We start from the raw sequence: 16,583 nt of genomic DNA, 5'->3' as shown, positions 1-16,583 counted from the left end.
GAACCAGGCTTTTTTGGACCAGAAAAGAAGGCAAGACGTGTATAACCAGCATCTGGAGATGAGCGAACAGTGTTCTATCGAACTCATGTTCGATCGGATATTAGGCTGTTCGGCATGTTCGAATCGAATCGAACACCGCGTGGTAAAGTGCGCCATTACTCGATTCCCCTCCCACCTTCCCTGGCGCCTTTTTTGCTCCAATAACAGCGCAGGGTAGGTGGGACAGGAACTACGACACCGGTGACGTTGAAAAAAGTAGGCAAAACCCATTGGCTGCCGAAAACATGTGACCTCTAATTTAAAAGAACAGCGCCGCCCAGGTTCGCGTCATTCTGAGCTTGCAATTCACCGAGGACGGAGGTTTCCGTCCAGCTAGCTAGGGCTTAGATTCTGGGTAGGCAGGGACAGGCTAGGATAGGAAGGAGAAGACAACCAACAGCTCTTGTAAGAGCTAAATTCCAGGGAGAAGCTTGTCAGTGTAACGTGGCACTGACGGGCTCAATCGCCGCAACCCAGCTTTCCCAGGATCCTGAATGGAATACACTGTCAGTGTATTCCCGTATACCCGATATATACCCCGATACCCGTTCCAACGGTGTGCCCCCCCACCTTCACCCCAGAAATACCCTGCAAGTCCCCTAGCAATAGAATTGGGGCTATATACACCCACAATTTTTACTACTGGTATACAGTGCCATTGTCTGACTGGGAATTCAAAGAATATATTGGGAATACAAATACCCTCATTTCTTGCTACTGCCATATAGTGCCAGTGTCTGACTGGGAATTCAAAGAATATATTGGGGTTACGTGCACCCACAATTTTTACTACTGGTATACAGTGCCATTGTCTGACTGGGAATTCAAAGAATATATTGGGAATACAAATACCCTCATTTCTTGCTACTGCCATATAGTGCCAGTGTCTGACTGGTAATTCAAAGAATATATTGGGGTTACGTGCACCCACAATTTTTACTACTGGTATACAGTGCCATTGTCTGACTGGGAATTCAAAGAATATATTGGGAATACAAATACCCTCATTTCTTGCTACTGCCATATAGTGCCAGTGTCTGACTGGGAATTCAAAGAATATATTGGGGTTACGTGCACCCACAATTTTTACTACTGGTATACAGTGCCATTGTCTGACTGGGAATTCAAAGAATATATTGGGGTTATAAATACCCTCATTTCTTGCTACTGCCATATAGTGCCAGTTTCTGACTGGTAATTCAAAGAATATATTGGGGTTACGTGCACCCACAATTTTTACTACTGGTATACAGTGCCATTGTCTGACTGGGAATTCAAAGAGTATATTGGGAATACAAATACCCTCATTTCTTGCTACTGCCATATAGTGCCAGTTTCTGACTGGTAATTCAAAGAATATATTGGGGTTACGTGCACCCACAATTTTTACTACTGGTATACAGTTCCATTGTCTGACTGGGAATTCAAAGAATATATTGGGGTTATAAATACCCTCATTTCTTGCTACTGCCATATAGTGCCAGTTTCTGACTGGTAATTCAAAGAATATATTGGGGTTACGTGCACCCACAATTTTTACTACTGGTATACAGTGCCATTGTCTGACTGGGAATTCAAAGAATATATTGGGGTTATAAATACCCTCATTTCTTGCTACTGCCATATAGTGCCAGTTTCTGACTGGTAATTCAAAGAATATATTGGGGTTACGTGCACCCACAATTTTTACTACTGGTATACAGTGCCATTGTCTGACTGGGAATTCAAAGAGTATATTGGGAATACAAATACCCTCATTTCTTGCTACTGCCATATAGTGCCAGTTTCTGACTGGTAATTCAAAGAATATATTGGGGTTACGTGCACCCACAATTTTTACTACTGGTATACAGTGCCATTGTTTGACTGGGAATTCAAAGAGTATATTGGGAATACAAATACCCTCATTTCTTGCTACTGCCATATAGTGCCAGTTTCTGACTGGGAATTCAAAGAATATATTGGGGTTACGTGCACCCACAATTTTTACTACTGGTATACAGTGCCATTGTCTGACTGGGAATTCAAAGAATATATTGGGGTTATAAATACCCTCATTTCTTGCTACTGCCATATAGTGCCAGTTTCTGACTGGTAATTCAAAGAATATATTGGGGTTACGTGCACCCACAATTTTTACTACTGGTATACAGTGCCATTGTCTGACTGGGAATTCAAAGAGTATATTGGGAATACAAATACCCTCATTTCTTGCTACTGCCATATAGTGCCAGTTTCTGACTGGGAATTCAAAGAATATATTGGGGTTACGTGCACCCACAATTTTTACTACTGGTATACAGTGCCATTGTCTGACTGGGAATTCAAAGAATATATTGGGGTTATAAATACCCTCATTTCTTGCTACTGCCATATAGTGCCAGTTTCTGACTGGTAATTCAAAGAATATATTGGGGTTACGTGCACCCACAATTTTTACTACTGGTATACAGTGCCATTGTCTGACTGGGAATTCAAAGAGTATATTGGGAATACAAATACCCTCATTTCTTGCTACTGCCATATAGTGCCAGTTTCTGACTGGGAATTCAAAGAATATATTGGGGTTACGTGCACCCACAATTTTTACTACTGGTATACAGTGCCATTGTCTGACTGGGAATTCAAAGAATATATTGGGGTTATAAATACCCTCATTTCTTGCTACTGCCATATAGTGCCAGTTTCTGACTGGTAATTCAAAGAATATATTGGGGTTACGTGCACCCACAATTTTTACTACTGGTATACAGTGCCATTGTCTGACTGGGAATTCAAAGAGTATATTGGGAATACAAATACCCTCATTTCTTGCTACTGCCATATAGTGCCAGTTTCTGACTGGGAATTCAAAGAATATATTGGGGTTACGTGCACCCACAATTTTTACTACTGGTATACAGTGCCATTGTCTGACTGGGAATTCAAAGAATATATTGGGGTTATAAATACCCTCATTTCTTGCTACTGCCATATAGTGCCAGTTTCTGACTGGTAATTCAAAGAATATATTGGGGTTACGTGCACCCACAATTTTTACTACTGGTATACAGTGCCATTGTCTGACTGGGAATTCAAAGAGTATATTGGGAATACAAATACCCTCATTTCTTGCTACTGCCATATAGTGCCAGTGTCTGACTGGGAATTCAAAGAATATATTGGGGTTACGTGCACCCACAATTTTTACTACTGGTATACAGTGCCAATTTCTAACTAGGAATTCAAAATGCGCAAGGCTCCCGGAAAGGGACGTGGACGAGGCCGTGGGCGAGGTCGGGGGAATGGTTCTGGGGAGCAAGGTAGCAGTGAAGCCACAGGGCGTCCCGTGCCTACTCCTGTGGGGCAGCAAGCATTGCGCCACTCCACAGTGCCAGGGTTGCTTGCCACATTAACTAAACTGCAGGGTACAAACCTTAGTAGGCCCGAGAACCAGGAACAGGTCTTGCAATGGCTGTCAGAGAACGCTTACAGCACATTGTCCAGCAGCCAGTCAGACTCTGCCTCCTCTCCTCCTATTACCCAACAGTCTTGTCTTCCTTCCTCCCAAAATTCCGAAGCTTTACAGAACAATAACCCAAACTGTCCCTGCTCCCCAGAGCTGTTCTCCGCTCCTTTCATTGTCCCTCAACCTGCCTCTCCACGTCACGATTCCACGAACCTAACAGAGGAGCATCTGTGTCCAGATGCTCAAACACTAGAGTCTCCTCCATCTCCGTTCGATTTGGTGGTGGATGACCAGCAACCCACCCTCATCGACGATGATGTGACGCAGTTGCCGTCAGGGCATCCAGTTGACCGGCGCATTGTGCGGGAGGAGGAGATGAGACAGGAGTTGGAAGAGGAAGTGGTGGATGATGAGGACACTGACCCGACCTGGACAGGGGGGATGTCAAGCGGGGAAAGTAGTGTGGATGTTGAGGCAGGTGCAGCACCAAAAAGGGTAGCTAGAGGCAGAGGCAGAGGTCAGCAGCTTAGGCGAAGCCAGGCCACACCCGGAATCTCCCAAGATGTTCCAGTTCGTACCCAGCCCCGAAAAACTCCCACCTCGAGGGCACGTTTCTCGAAGGTGTGGAGTTTTTTCAAGGAATGCGCCGAGGACAGATATAGTGTTGTCTGCACAATTTGCCTCTCGAAATTGATTAGGGGCTCTGAGAAGAGCAACCTGTCCACCACTTCAATGCGCCGTCATTTGGAATCCAAGCACTGGAATCAGTGGCAGGCAGCAACGGCAGGACAAAGGCCGCCTGCCGTTCACGCCACTGCCACTGCCTCTGCCACTGCCTCTGCCTCTGCCACTGCCACTGCTGACTGTGCTGGCGATGCACTCCAGAGGACGAGCCAGGACACCACTTCATCTGCCTCCGCCACTTTGTTGACTTCTACCTCATCCTCCCCTGGTCCTGTCTTATCTCCTTCTCCTGCACCATCAAAGGCACCATCAGGCGTTTCTTTACAACAACCCACCATCTCTCAGACATTGGAGCGGCGGCAGAAATACACTGCTAACCACCCACACGCGCAAGCCTTGAACGCCAACATCGCTAAACTGCTGGCCCAGGAGATGTTGGCGTTCCGGCTTGTTGAAACTCCCGCCTTCCTGGACCTGATGGCAACTGCGGCACCTCGCTATGCCGTCCCTAGCCGTCACTACTTCTCCCGGTGTGCCGTCCCCGCCTTGCACCAGCACGTGTCACTCAACATCAGGCGGGCCCTTAGTTCCGCGCTTTGCACAAAGGTCCACTTGACCACCGACGCGTGGACAAGTGCATGCGGACAGGGACGCTACATTTCACTGACGGCACACTGGGTGAATGTAGTTGAGGCTGGGACTGCTTCCCAAACTGGCCCGGTGTACCTCGTCTCCCCGCCTAACATTCCTGGCAGGGACACGAGAAGAACACCCCCCTCCTCCTCCTCCTCTACCGCCTCCTCCTCCGCCACCGCCTCCTCCTCCTCCGCCACCGCCTCCTCCTCCGCTGTTAGATTGACCCCAGCTACGAGTTGGAAACGTTGCAGCACTGGCGTTGGTAGACGTCAGCAGGCTGTGCTGAAGCTGATCAGCTTGGGGGACAGACAGCACACTGCCTCCGAGGTGAGGGATGCCCTCCTCGATGAGACGGCAATATGGTTTGAGCCGCTGCACCTGGGCCCAGGCATGGTCGTTTGTGATAACGGCCGGAACCTGGTAGCAGCTCTGGAGCTTGCCGGACTCCAACATGTTCCATGCCTGGCCCACGTCTTCAACCTAGTGGTGCAACGTTTCCTAAAGAGCTACCCCAATGTTCCAGAGCTACTGGTGAAAGTGCGGCGCATGTGCGCCCACTTTCGCAAGTCGACAGTAGCCGCTGCTAGCTTAAAATCTCTCCAGCAACGCCTGCATGTGCCACAACACCGGCTTTTGTGCGACGTCCCCACACGCTGGAACTCAACGTTTCAGATGTTGAATAGAGTGGTTGAGCAGCAGAGACCTTTGATGGAATACCAGCTACAAAACCCTAGGGTGCCACAAAGTCAGCTGCCTCAGTTTCACATCCATGAGTGGCCATGGATGAGAGACCTTTGTGACATCCTACGGGTCTTTGAGGAGTCCACAAGGAGGGTGAGCTCTGAGGATGCGATGGTGAGCCTTACAATCCCGCTCTTGTGTGTTCTGAGAGAATCCCTGATTGACATCAGGGATAACTCAGATCACACAGAGGAGTTAGGGATAGCATCCGATCCGTCACAGCTGGAGAGTAGGTCCACACATCTGTCCGCTTCACTGCGTTTAATGGAGGAGGAGGAGGAGGAGGAGGAGGAGGAAGAAGAGTTGTCCGATGATGTGATGGTGATACAGGAGGCTTCCGGGCAACTTCGAATCGTCCCATTGTTGCAGCGCGGATGGGTAGACATGGAGGATGAGGAGGAAATGGAGATTGAACTTTCCGGTGGGGCCAGAGGAGTCATGCCAACTAACACTGTGGCAGACATGGCTGAGTTCATGTTGGGGTGCTTTACAACCGACAAGCGTATTGTCAAAATCATGGAGGACAACCAGTACTGGATCTTTGCTATCCTTGACCCCCGGTATAAAAACAACATCTCGTCTTTTATTCCGGTAGAGGGGAGGGCCAATCGCATCAATGCTTGCCACAGGCAATTGGTGCAGAATATGATGGAGATGTTTCCAGCATGTGACGTTGGCGGCAGGGAGGGCAGTTCCTCCAGTAGGCAACCAAGTTCTCACCGGTCCACACAAACGAGGGGCACACTGTCTAAGGTCTGGGACACCTTGATGGCACCCCCTCGCCAAAGTGCCGCCACGGAGGGTCCTAGTGTCACCAGGCGTGAGAAGTATAGGCGCATGTTGCGGGAATACCTTTCCGACCACAGCCCTGTCCTCTCCGACCCCTCTGCGCCCTACACGTATTGGGTGTCGAAGTTGGACCTGTGGCTTGAACTTGCCCTATATGCCTTGGAGGTGCTGTCCTGTCCTGTCGCCAGCGTCCTATCTGAGAGGGTGTTCAGTGCAGCCGGTGGCATCATCACTGACAAGCGCACCCGTCTGTCAGCTGAGAGTGCCGACCGGCTCACTTTGATAAAAATGAACCACCACTGGATAGAGCCTTCATTTTTGTGCCCACCTGTGTAAAGCACCCCAACATGAAACTCCATGTCTGTACTCAACCTCTCCAATTCCTCCGCATCCTCATACTCATCCACCATAAGCGTTGCACAATTCTGCTAATACTAGGCTCCCTCCAACATGATTTCCCCCAACTCTGCTGGTTAGAGGCTCCCTCCACCCTGATTTCCACCAACTCTGCTGGTTAGAGGCTCCCTCCACCCTGCTTTCCCACAACTCTGCTGGTTAGAGGCTCCTTCCACCATGAATTTGCCCAAACTGGGCTGGTTAGAGGCTCCCTCCACCATGAATTTGCCCAAACTGGGCTGTTTAGAGGCTCCCTCCACCATGAATTGGTCCAAACTGGGTTTTTTAGAGGCTCCCTCCACCATGAATTGGTCCAAACTGGGCTGGTTAGAGGCTCCCTCCACCATGAATTGGTCCAAACTGGGGTGGTTAGAGGCTCCCTCCACCATTAATTGGTCCAAACTGGGCTGGTTAGAGGCTCCCTCCACCATTAATTGGTCCAAACTGGGCTGGTTAGAGGCTCCCTCCACCATGAATTTGCCCAAACTGGGCTGTTTAGAGGCTCCCTCCACCATGAATTGGTCCAAACTGGGTTTTTTAGAGGCTCCCTCCACCATGAATTGGTCCAAACTGGGCTGGTTAGAGGCTCCCTCCACCATGAATTGGTCCAAACTGGGGTGGTTAGAGGCTCCCTCCACCATGAATTGGTCCAAACTGGGGTGGTTAGAGGCTCCCTCCACCATGAATTGGTCCAAACTGGGCTGGTTAGAGGCTCCCTCCACCATTAATTGGTCCAAACTGGGCTGGTTAGAGGCTCCCTCCACCATTAATTGGTCCAAACTGGGCTGGTTAGAGGCTCCCTCCACCATTAATTGGTCCAAACTGGGCTGGTTAGAGGCTCCCTCCACCATGAATTTGCCCAAACTGGGCTGTTTAGAGGCTCCCTCCACCATGAATTTGCCCAAACTGGGCTGGTTAGAGGCTCCCTCCACCATGAATTGGTCCAAACTGGGGTTTTTAGAGGCTCCCTCCACCATGAATTTGCCCAAACTGGGCTGTTTAGAGGCTCCCTCCACCATGAATTGGTCCAAACTGGGGTGGTTAGAGGCTCCCTCCACCATTAATTGGTCCAAACTGGGCTGGTTAGAGGCTCCCTCCACCATGAATTTGCCCAAACTGGGCTGGTTAGAGGCTCCCTCCACCATGAATTTGCCCAAACTGGGCTGGTTAGAGGCTCCCTCCACCATGAATTGGTCCAAACTGGGTTTTTTAGAGGCTCCCTCCACCATGAATTTGCCCAAACTGGGCTGGTTAGAGGCTCCCTCCACCATGAATTGGTCCAAACTGGGGTTTTTAGAGGCTCCCTCCACCATGAATTTGCCCAAACTCTGCTGGTTAGAGGCTCAATCCACCCTGATTTTCAAAACAAATGTTGGTGCCAACCTCAACTTACTACAAGGGCCAAATTCACTGCTGGTGACAAGCTCTCCTCACTGCAAGTGCCAAATACACATGTTTCAAGGTGTTTTCCTACTGTCAGAGAGGTGGTATTGAGTGTGTAAAGTGTGTAGTTGTTAGGCTGTGATGTTGGGGTAATAGAGGGTCTTTGGTGTGTTAGATGCCCCCAGACATGCTTCCCCTGCTGTCCCAGTGTCATTCCAGAGGTGTTGGCATCATTTCCTGGGGTGTCATAGTGGACTTGGTGACCCTCCAGACACGGATTTGGGTTTCCCCCTTAACGAGTATCTGTTCCCCATAGACTATAATGGGGTTCGAAACCCGTTCGAACACACGAACATTGAGCGGCTGTTCGAATCGAATTTCGAACCTCGAACATTTTAGTGTTCGCTCATCTCTACCAGCATCTATTATACACATTTATTCCAATGCAGTGTTGAAGGATTACATTAGTGTACACTGACGCACGCGTACATTACTTGCAGAAATGCAATACAATCTTCCAAAAGCCGATTTGCTGCGAAACTGCTGAAATGAGCAGATTTTGTGGAAGAAGGGATAGGGTCTTAAACGCCAGACATTTGCAACACCACAGTATCACTAAGACCCAAAAGACTTTGGGGAAGATAAACTAAATGGGACAACATCATGGGATAAGATGTACAATGTTGGCCAAAAGTATTGGCACTCCTGCAATTCTGAATGACTGCAATCACAAATTCTTTGGTATTATTATCTTCATTTAATTTGTCTTCAATGGAAAACCACAAAAAGAATTGTCAAAAAGCCAAATTGGATATAATTCCACAACAAATATAAAAAAGGGGGTGGACAAAAGTATTGGCACTGTTTGAAAAATCATGTGATGCTTTTCTAATTTGTGTAATTAACAGCACCTGTTACTTACCTGAGGCACCTAACAGGTGGTGGCAATAACTAAAATACACTTGCAGCCAGTTAAAATGGATTAAAGTTGACTCAACCTCTGTCCTGTGTCCTTGTGTGTACCACATTGAGCATGGAGAAAAGAAATAAGACCAAAGAACTGTCTGAAAACTTAAGCAGCAAAATTGCGAGGAAGGCTGCAAGTCCATCTCCAAAGACCTGAATGCTCCTGTGTCTACCGTGCACAGTGTCATCAAGAAGTTTAAAGCCCATGGCACTGTGACTAACCTCCCTAGATGTGGACGGAAAAGAAAAATTGACGAGAGATTACAATGCAAGATTGTGCGGATGGTGGATAAAGAACCTCGACTAACATCCAAACAAGTTCAAGCTGCCCTAAAGTCCGAGGGTACAACAGTGTCAACCTGTACTATCCATCGGCATCTGAATGAAAAGGGACTGTATGGTAGGATACCCAGGAAGACCCCAATTCTTACCCAGAGACATAAAAAAAGCCAGGCTGGAGTTTGCCAAAACTTACCTGAGAAAGCCAAAAAACGTTTTGGAAGAATGTTCTCTGGTCAGATGAGACACAAGTAGAGCTTTTTGGGAAAAGGCATCAACAGAGTTTACAGGAAAAAAAAGAGGCCTTCAAAGAAAAGAACACGGTCCCTACAGTCAAACATGGCGGAGGTTCCCTGATGTTTTGGGGTTGCTTTGCTGCCTCTGGCATTGGACTGCTTGACCGTGTACATGGCATTATGAAGTCTGAAGACTACCAACACATTGTGCAGCATAATGTAGGGCCCAGTGTGAGAAAGCTGGGTCTCCCTCAGAGGTCATGGGTCTTCCAGCAGGACAATGAACCAAAACACACTTCAGGTCAGCACTAGAAAATGGTTTGCGAGAAAGCACTGGAGACTTGTAAAGTGGCCAGCAATGAGTCCAGACCTGAATCCCATAGAACACCTGTGGAGAGATCTCAAAATGGCAGTTTGAAGAAGGCACCCTTCACATCTCAGGGACCTGGAGCAGTTTGCTAAAGAAGAATGGTCTAAAATTCCAGCAGAGCCTTGTAAGAAACTCATTGATGGTTACCGGAAGCGGTTGTTCGCAGTTATTTTGTCTAATGGTTGTGCTACCACGTATTAGGCTGAGGGTGCCAATACTTTTGTCCGGCCCATTTTTGGAGTTTTGTGTAAAATGATCAATGATTTGACTTTTTTTTTTTCATTCTCTTTTGTGTTTTTTTTCATTGCAAGCAAAATAAATGAAGATATTAATGCCAAAGAGTTTGTGCTTGCAATCATTTTCTGGAAGAACATGAGTATTATCTGACAGAATTGCAGGGGTGCCAATACTTTTGGCCAACACTGTATTTGGTGAAGAGAGTTTGTTTCCTCTCTCTCATCTACAAGGCAGAGTCTGTGGTCTCTGCGCAGCTCCCTTCACCTTTGCAAAAAGAGCACAAAACAATGTGGCACAATGACACCCATCTAACCAAGAAAACTGTCATACATGGTTTAATAAATTCTCCGATTGTGTCCATATACTTCCCTGGATCCAGAAGTTTTTTTCTCAAATACATTCAAATTTAAACATTTGGGGAGGAAATTTGTGCCACTATTTTGGAGAAGTCAGAATCTTTACTTAGCACATTTGCACTATATGTTTGAGATCTCTCTCTCTTCAAATACAGTTTTGAGAAAAGTGGGCAAAGTTTCTAACAGAAATACCATTATTAAAGGGAACTTGTCATCAAGTACAAAAAATGCCAAGTATACGTAATTTATTGCTGGCATGCCCCTGATCAACTTGGGGTTTTATTTTTTAAATTCAGCCACTGTTTGGCCTCCATTACATTTTCTCTGTGGGTGTAGCCATTATATGCTCTGCAAAAATAAAAGCTTACCACCCCCTTAGGTGAATAAGAGACAATTCACACTGGAAGGCCATATTTTTTGAATGCATGGATGGTTCAAGATCCTGCACAAAGTAAGTCATTCAGCATTTAGTACTTGGCGACAGGACCTCAGACAGAAAGTGAAGATTTCATCTCGTCTCAAGATCGTCGTAGATGTTAAAATCTGGTTACGGTCAGGACTCCACATGCCATAAACACAAGGGGAAAAAAAAACAATGTGTTTCACAGTCCCTGCAAAGTGGATAGGATTCTAGCGAATCCCATCCAGACTGCCAAAAATAAAAAAATTAACTCAGTAGATACGTTGAGACTTCCAAAACCATTGCGGTTTTGCAAATTGCTGCATGTCAATTATACCTAGTGAAATACTTGCAATTTCCCTATAGGTATGATGGAAGCAGAAAGTCCGTAGACTTTCTTTAAAAACCGCTGTGGGAATAACCGTGACACATTGCTGATGTGGTTTTTCCTACAGTGTTTTTTTTCCTGTGGTCCATTACATGGTGTCTTAGCCTAAAAGTGGATAATCCATTAATAAATTTGACACATTTCATAAACTTAAAGACTACTATATTTATATTAAAAACAAACTCCACACAACACAATAGCCAGATATAACAGCATGGTATAGTTTAAATGGAAGTTATTCAGTCAGTATTTTCCCTGCGTATTTGTAAAATAAAACTAGTTGTAGAACATATACAGAAAATAAAAAATTATGGAAGATCCGTCTCTTCCACGTTCTGGACTCAATGACTGATGTAAATTAGATGATCAGATTTATCAAGTGCATGCTCTGTATAGCACTCATTGCATTAGGACCTGTCAGCACTCTTAACACGTCTGTGTTGCGCTAAGTTCGCACTTGCACATCGCAGATTTCAGTATCATTGCACAGACTGCTGGAGGATGAGCCTAACTTATGACAAGACCTGCACCTCCACATACAATAGGTGTATTCACCACCACTGGAAAAACCAGCCTTGATAAATCCCCTCCATTGTTCTACCTGAATACTATTCAATAACAAAACACATTAATAAATCGTAGTCCTTTCTCTAGAGCGAGCAAAGGCAAACTGAAGAGGAAAAAAACAACTAATCTACGTTTTCAAGAGGAATAACAGAGGGATGTCACAGAGGAAATCTAAGAAAAGATGTTGCGGAATAGTTTCCTCTGAACAAGTATTTACTAAATCCTACGTGACTGGAGAGATGACACGAATATAATAAAAATACAATAGTATGACATTTTTTTCCCCAGCTACATAAGCGCCTCTGCAGACCATGCGCAGACCTTTAGGTTTCCATGGTAACAGACTACAAACCCTGCGCTGTCTGATCCCTCAGTCCTATTGCCATCTTTCTCCCAGGTCTTACTAACATCTGACAGCAATATGAGAATGAGATAAGAGTATTTGTAGTGTTACCATGCAGACACAGCTGTGTGCAGGAGTCTTACAAGGCTCTCCCCATCCTAGGTGCAGCTTATGGCAAGGCTCACCTGTTTTACAGAACACATCTCCTCTGCAGCTGTCCTAGGTCACTGTGTAGTGAGTGGGAGCCGCTGCTCATCCCTCTGTCTATGATGTCAGCTCTTTATAATGTCCAGAACTTCACAGTGGGCTTCCTACACAGCACTGGCCCTCAGCCCATTCCTAGTCGCCACAGCTACAACTTATCGCACAACTTGTCACAACTTGCAGGTCTGCCTGGTGAGTGGCAGTGCGCAGCCCGAGTTTCCATTACTGCATTGTGGCAGCAGGACCAGGCGGTGTGTTTTTAATAAAGCCTCCAGCACACACAGTTGTCAGAGCCCCGCATCTGCTCACTGCACCCGGGCCGCCGCCGCCGCTCCCCTCTCGGGACGACCAAGCAAGTTGTGGCGAGACAAACTTTCCAAGGATAAAAGCCGCGGGGCTCCCTCCTGTCAGTGAAGACGCCCGCGCCCTCCCCAGGACCCGGACACCCGGCTGTGCCACTCACCTTTGTCTGGAGAAACGTACAAGCCACTGGCAGGTAGAGAGAGCGCCCAGCAGAAGGCGATACAGGTGAGAATCCCAATGACAGGCTCCATTGCAGCTGGACTGCAGCTTCGCTGGCTGAGCGGAGGAATCCAGCGTTGATGCGAGTGTCAGAGCTCTAGGCTACAGCCGTGTCACTCACACCACAAGCACGGAGCTCTCTGCAGAACAACTCCAGCTGTACACCAGTTCATGGCAAGTTAACTTGTCATCCTGCGCCTGATTGGCTCTCCGGCCCGGGTAGACAATTGGCGGTTGTAAGGCGTCCCCCTATTGGCTGCTGTCATTTCCCCTCCAAGTGTATGTGGCAGTGACTTGGGCTGCGCTCGCTTATTGTCATCCTCTGTACACAGTGAAAGTTATCAGCTGCCACATGGACGAGGCGCTGGTACCCGGCTGCTGCCTCCGCCAATGGCCTCCTGGCTGATGCTCTGACACCTCCACATTACACAGCAGCCTTCTGCAGAACACTCACTCAGGCTTCTTGCACACAAGGAACATATTTGACGCACATTTTCCACACAGAGTTGCATGCAAAATTGTGAGCCCGCAGCAGTATGAGCTACATGTGGACTTCATCAGGACTGTGCCTCAGATTATACTGTATACATCGCAAAAGGTGAATCTGCTGAAGGAATTAGCACTACTTGTAAATGTGTGTGTGGAGTGTGGGAGGAAACCCTCATAAACATGAGGAGACCATACAAACTCCTTGCAGATGTTGTCCTTAGACTCCAGCACTGCACGGCAACAACAGTGCTAACCACTGACCCACCAGACTGTCCCCGGGGAGTCCAATGTACACACAGAAAATGGCGACAACGTTGTGCTGCAGATCCCTGGTTAAGGCTAGGTTCACACCTGTGACCAGTGAGGAGAGAAAAGTCCTGCAAGTCTACGGGGTCTCCAGATTACATACCTCCCAATTTATGAAGAACAGAAAGAGGGACAAAATGTGCGGCGCACATAGCACGCCATGGCAAATTTAGCCCCACCCACTTTTGTGTTGACTCCTCCTATTTTCATTAATTTTTCATGTGCCCTACAGTCACCCGTAAATTATGTCCCCCTTTATCTCTCCCCCAGTTTCATATACACCCTTCATCTGCCCCCAGTTTCATGTCCCCCATCTCTGCCCCCAGTTTCATGTCCCCCCTCCATCTCTGCCCCCAGTTTCATGTCCCCTCCATCTCTGTTCCCAGATTCATGTCCCCTCCATTTCTGCCCAGTTTCATGTCCCCCATCTCTACTCCCAGATTCATGTCCCCCCATCTCTGCCCCCAGATTCATGTCCCCTCCATCTCTGCCCCCAGATTCATGTCCCCACATCTCTGCCCCCAGATTCATGTCCTCTCCATCTCTGCCCCCAGATTCATGTCCCTCCATCTCTGCCCCCAGATTCATGTCCCCACATCTCTGCCCCCAGATTCATGTCCCCTCCATCTCTGCCCCCAGATTCATGTCCCTCCATCTCTGCCCCCAGATTCATGTCCCCTCCATCTCTGCCCCCAGATTCATGTCCCCACATCTCTGCCCCCAGATTCATGTCCTCTCCATCTCTGCCCCCAGATTCATGTCCCCACATCTCTGCCCCCAGATTCATGTCCTCTCCATCTCTGCCCCCAGATTCATGTCCCCACATCTCTGCCCCCAGTGTCATGCCGTCCTCTCCTTCATCTGCCCCCGTTTCACGTTCCACCTCAGTGTACACATTACACTTACCTTCTCCTCGCTCCCCCGCCGCTCTCTCCGCGCCTCTGGACGCAGATCTGAGTTGAAATCGGGACATACCTCCCTCCAACCGGGACCGCGGGACACGTCACCAAAATCGTGAATGTCCCATGGAAATCAGGACAGTTGGGAGGTATGAGATTAGGTTTCCCTTCGGAGGGTCCCCAAGTGGATCAACAAAATGAAATCCCAAATTCCGGTGTGAACCTAGCATAATATAGTACCAGAAAAGTCAAATCTCATGTATAAGGCAATTTTCACACTGCATTTTTAGTCGTTGGTGTGATCCGTCAGGGCTCCATTCACATCTGACACACTATGTCCAAAATTAGTTTCAAGTTAAAGGAACAGACACCCAACAGATTGCGTTCTAATTATTGATCCAGCTCCGTATGTGACTGTATTTTACAGTACAGGCAAAGTGGATGGGATTCTAGAGAATCCCATGCCCACTTTACGGTAAAAACCGCCATGCGGACACGCCACAATTTCCAAAATTGGAGGAAAACTCCACGAACTTACTGTTTAAAGCACTGCGGGAAGAACCGCAATGCATTGCCACCGCAGTTTTTAGCTGCGAGACGTCCCATAGGGCCTTAGCCTTAATAAGAAAAATTCTTTCTGGCCCATTGAGAAAGTTCCTAGAATTTGACATTAGAAGTAGTATATTAACCCCTTAAGACCATAGCAACGCATTGGGGGCTGTTAGCAGGTGGAGTACTACTGCCTATGTGGGAGGGAACGATTATCTGTGGGGCGCACTATTGCAGCAACAGTGCCCCTCACATTATGTGGGAGGGGACTATTACCTGTGAGGTGGGACACTATTACTGTAACAGTGTCCTAATCCTGACTTTCACTTAGAGTCTAGGAGCATGCTCAGTAGTAATCCAGCATGCCAATGTATTGTTCTAGTCCTGAGAATACACTCAGTAGCATTCTAGTATGTCTATGAATTTTTCTACTATTTTAGGCTACTGAGCATGCTCCTAGACTAAAATTCATAGACATACTAGGATGCACAAGTATTGAGTATGTTTCAATATTCATTTGCACTCAGCACTCAAATGGACTGATAGAAATAATAATTTTAAAAAAAGTGTGTAACGTTTCGGTCTTTACAATGCAACCTTCTTGACAATTTTCTGTGGGGAACTGGAAACCCAGAGAAAAAGGAAGCCATAGAAAGGCCAAGCATGTTAGATTACTACTGACGCTGGGTTCACACCTGCGTTCAGGGTCTCCATTCTGTGGTTTCCGTCTTCTGCATGCCAGAAGAAGGAAACCACAGACCGGGTCCGGCCGTGAGCGGCAGTTAGCGTTTTATGCTCTCCGCCGCGAAACCGTTTTTTTTTTATCCGGACACAGAGTACTGCATGTCCGACTCTGTGTCCGGATTATAAAACCCGGTTTCACGGCGGAGAGCATAAAACGCTCACCGCCGGACATCTTTCTCACCCATTCAAATGAATGGGTGAGAAAGAATCCTGCAGGTTTCCGTCTCCTGCTTCTGTTTTATGCAGGAAACGGAAACCTGCAGTACGGAGAGGAGAACGCAGATGTGAACGAGCCCTTAGTATGCTTCCCAGACTTAGGGCTCGTTCACACGTGAACAAAGGGGCGGATTTTGACAGCAGATTTCGCTTCAAAATCCTCCCCTTTACAATGGTGGTCTATGCAGACCGCCGGGCTTCTTTTTTCCACTAGCGGCGGGCTGCTGCTACCGGGGAAAAGAAGCGACATGTTGTTTCTTCAGGCGGAAGCCACGGCGTGCTGGACCGCGGCTTCCGCCTAGCGGCAGCACCCTCCTATGTCGGCTCATTCATTTGAGCCGACATAGGAGGGGAAAGCTGTGACCGTGATGGTCGTGGCAGGCGGGTTTTGACCAG

At 47.5% G+C, this 16,583-nt stretch overlaps 1 protein-coding gene across 1 annotated transcript in view; it reads right to left on the bottom strand.

Moving 5' to 3' along the window:
• The window catches only part of LOC142203773 (A disintegrin and metalloproteinase with thrombospondin motifs 2-like), a 283,879-nt gene extending 270,760 nt beyond the window's left edge, over positions 1 to 13,119 (bottom strand). The window contains exon 1 of the mRNA XM_075274794.1: positions 12,926 to 13,119. Coding sequence (XP_075130895.1) covers positions 12,926 to 13,016 — 91 coding nt within the window. The 5' untranslated portion in view covers positions 13,017 to 13,119. The remainder of the gene's footprint in view (positions 1 to 12,925) is intronic.
• Between the last annotated feature and the right edge of the window lie 3,464 nt (positions 13,120 to 16,583).

This window comes from Leptodactylus fuscus, chromosome 5 (genome assembly GCF_031893055.1).
Source record: "Leptodactylus fuscus isolate aLepFus1 chromosome 5, aLepFus1.hap2, whole genome shotgun sequence".
Taxonomy (NCBI): Eukaryota; Metazoa; Chordata; class Amphibia; order Anura; family Leptodactylidae; genus Leptodactylus; species Leptodactylus fuscus.
The sequence above is the reverse complement of the archived record's forward strand: the minus strand, read 5'-3'. Positions and strand labels throughout refer to the sequence as shown.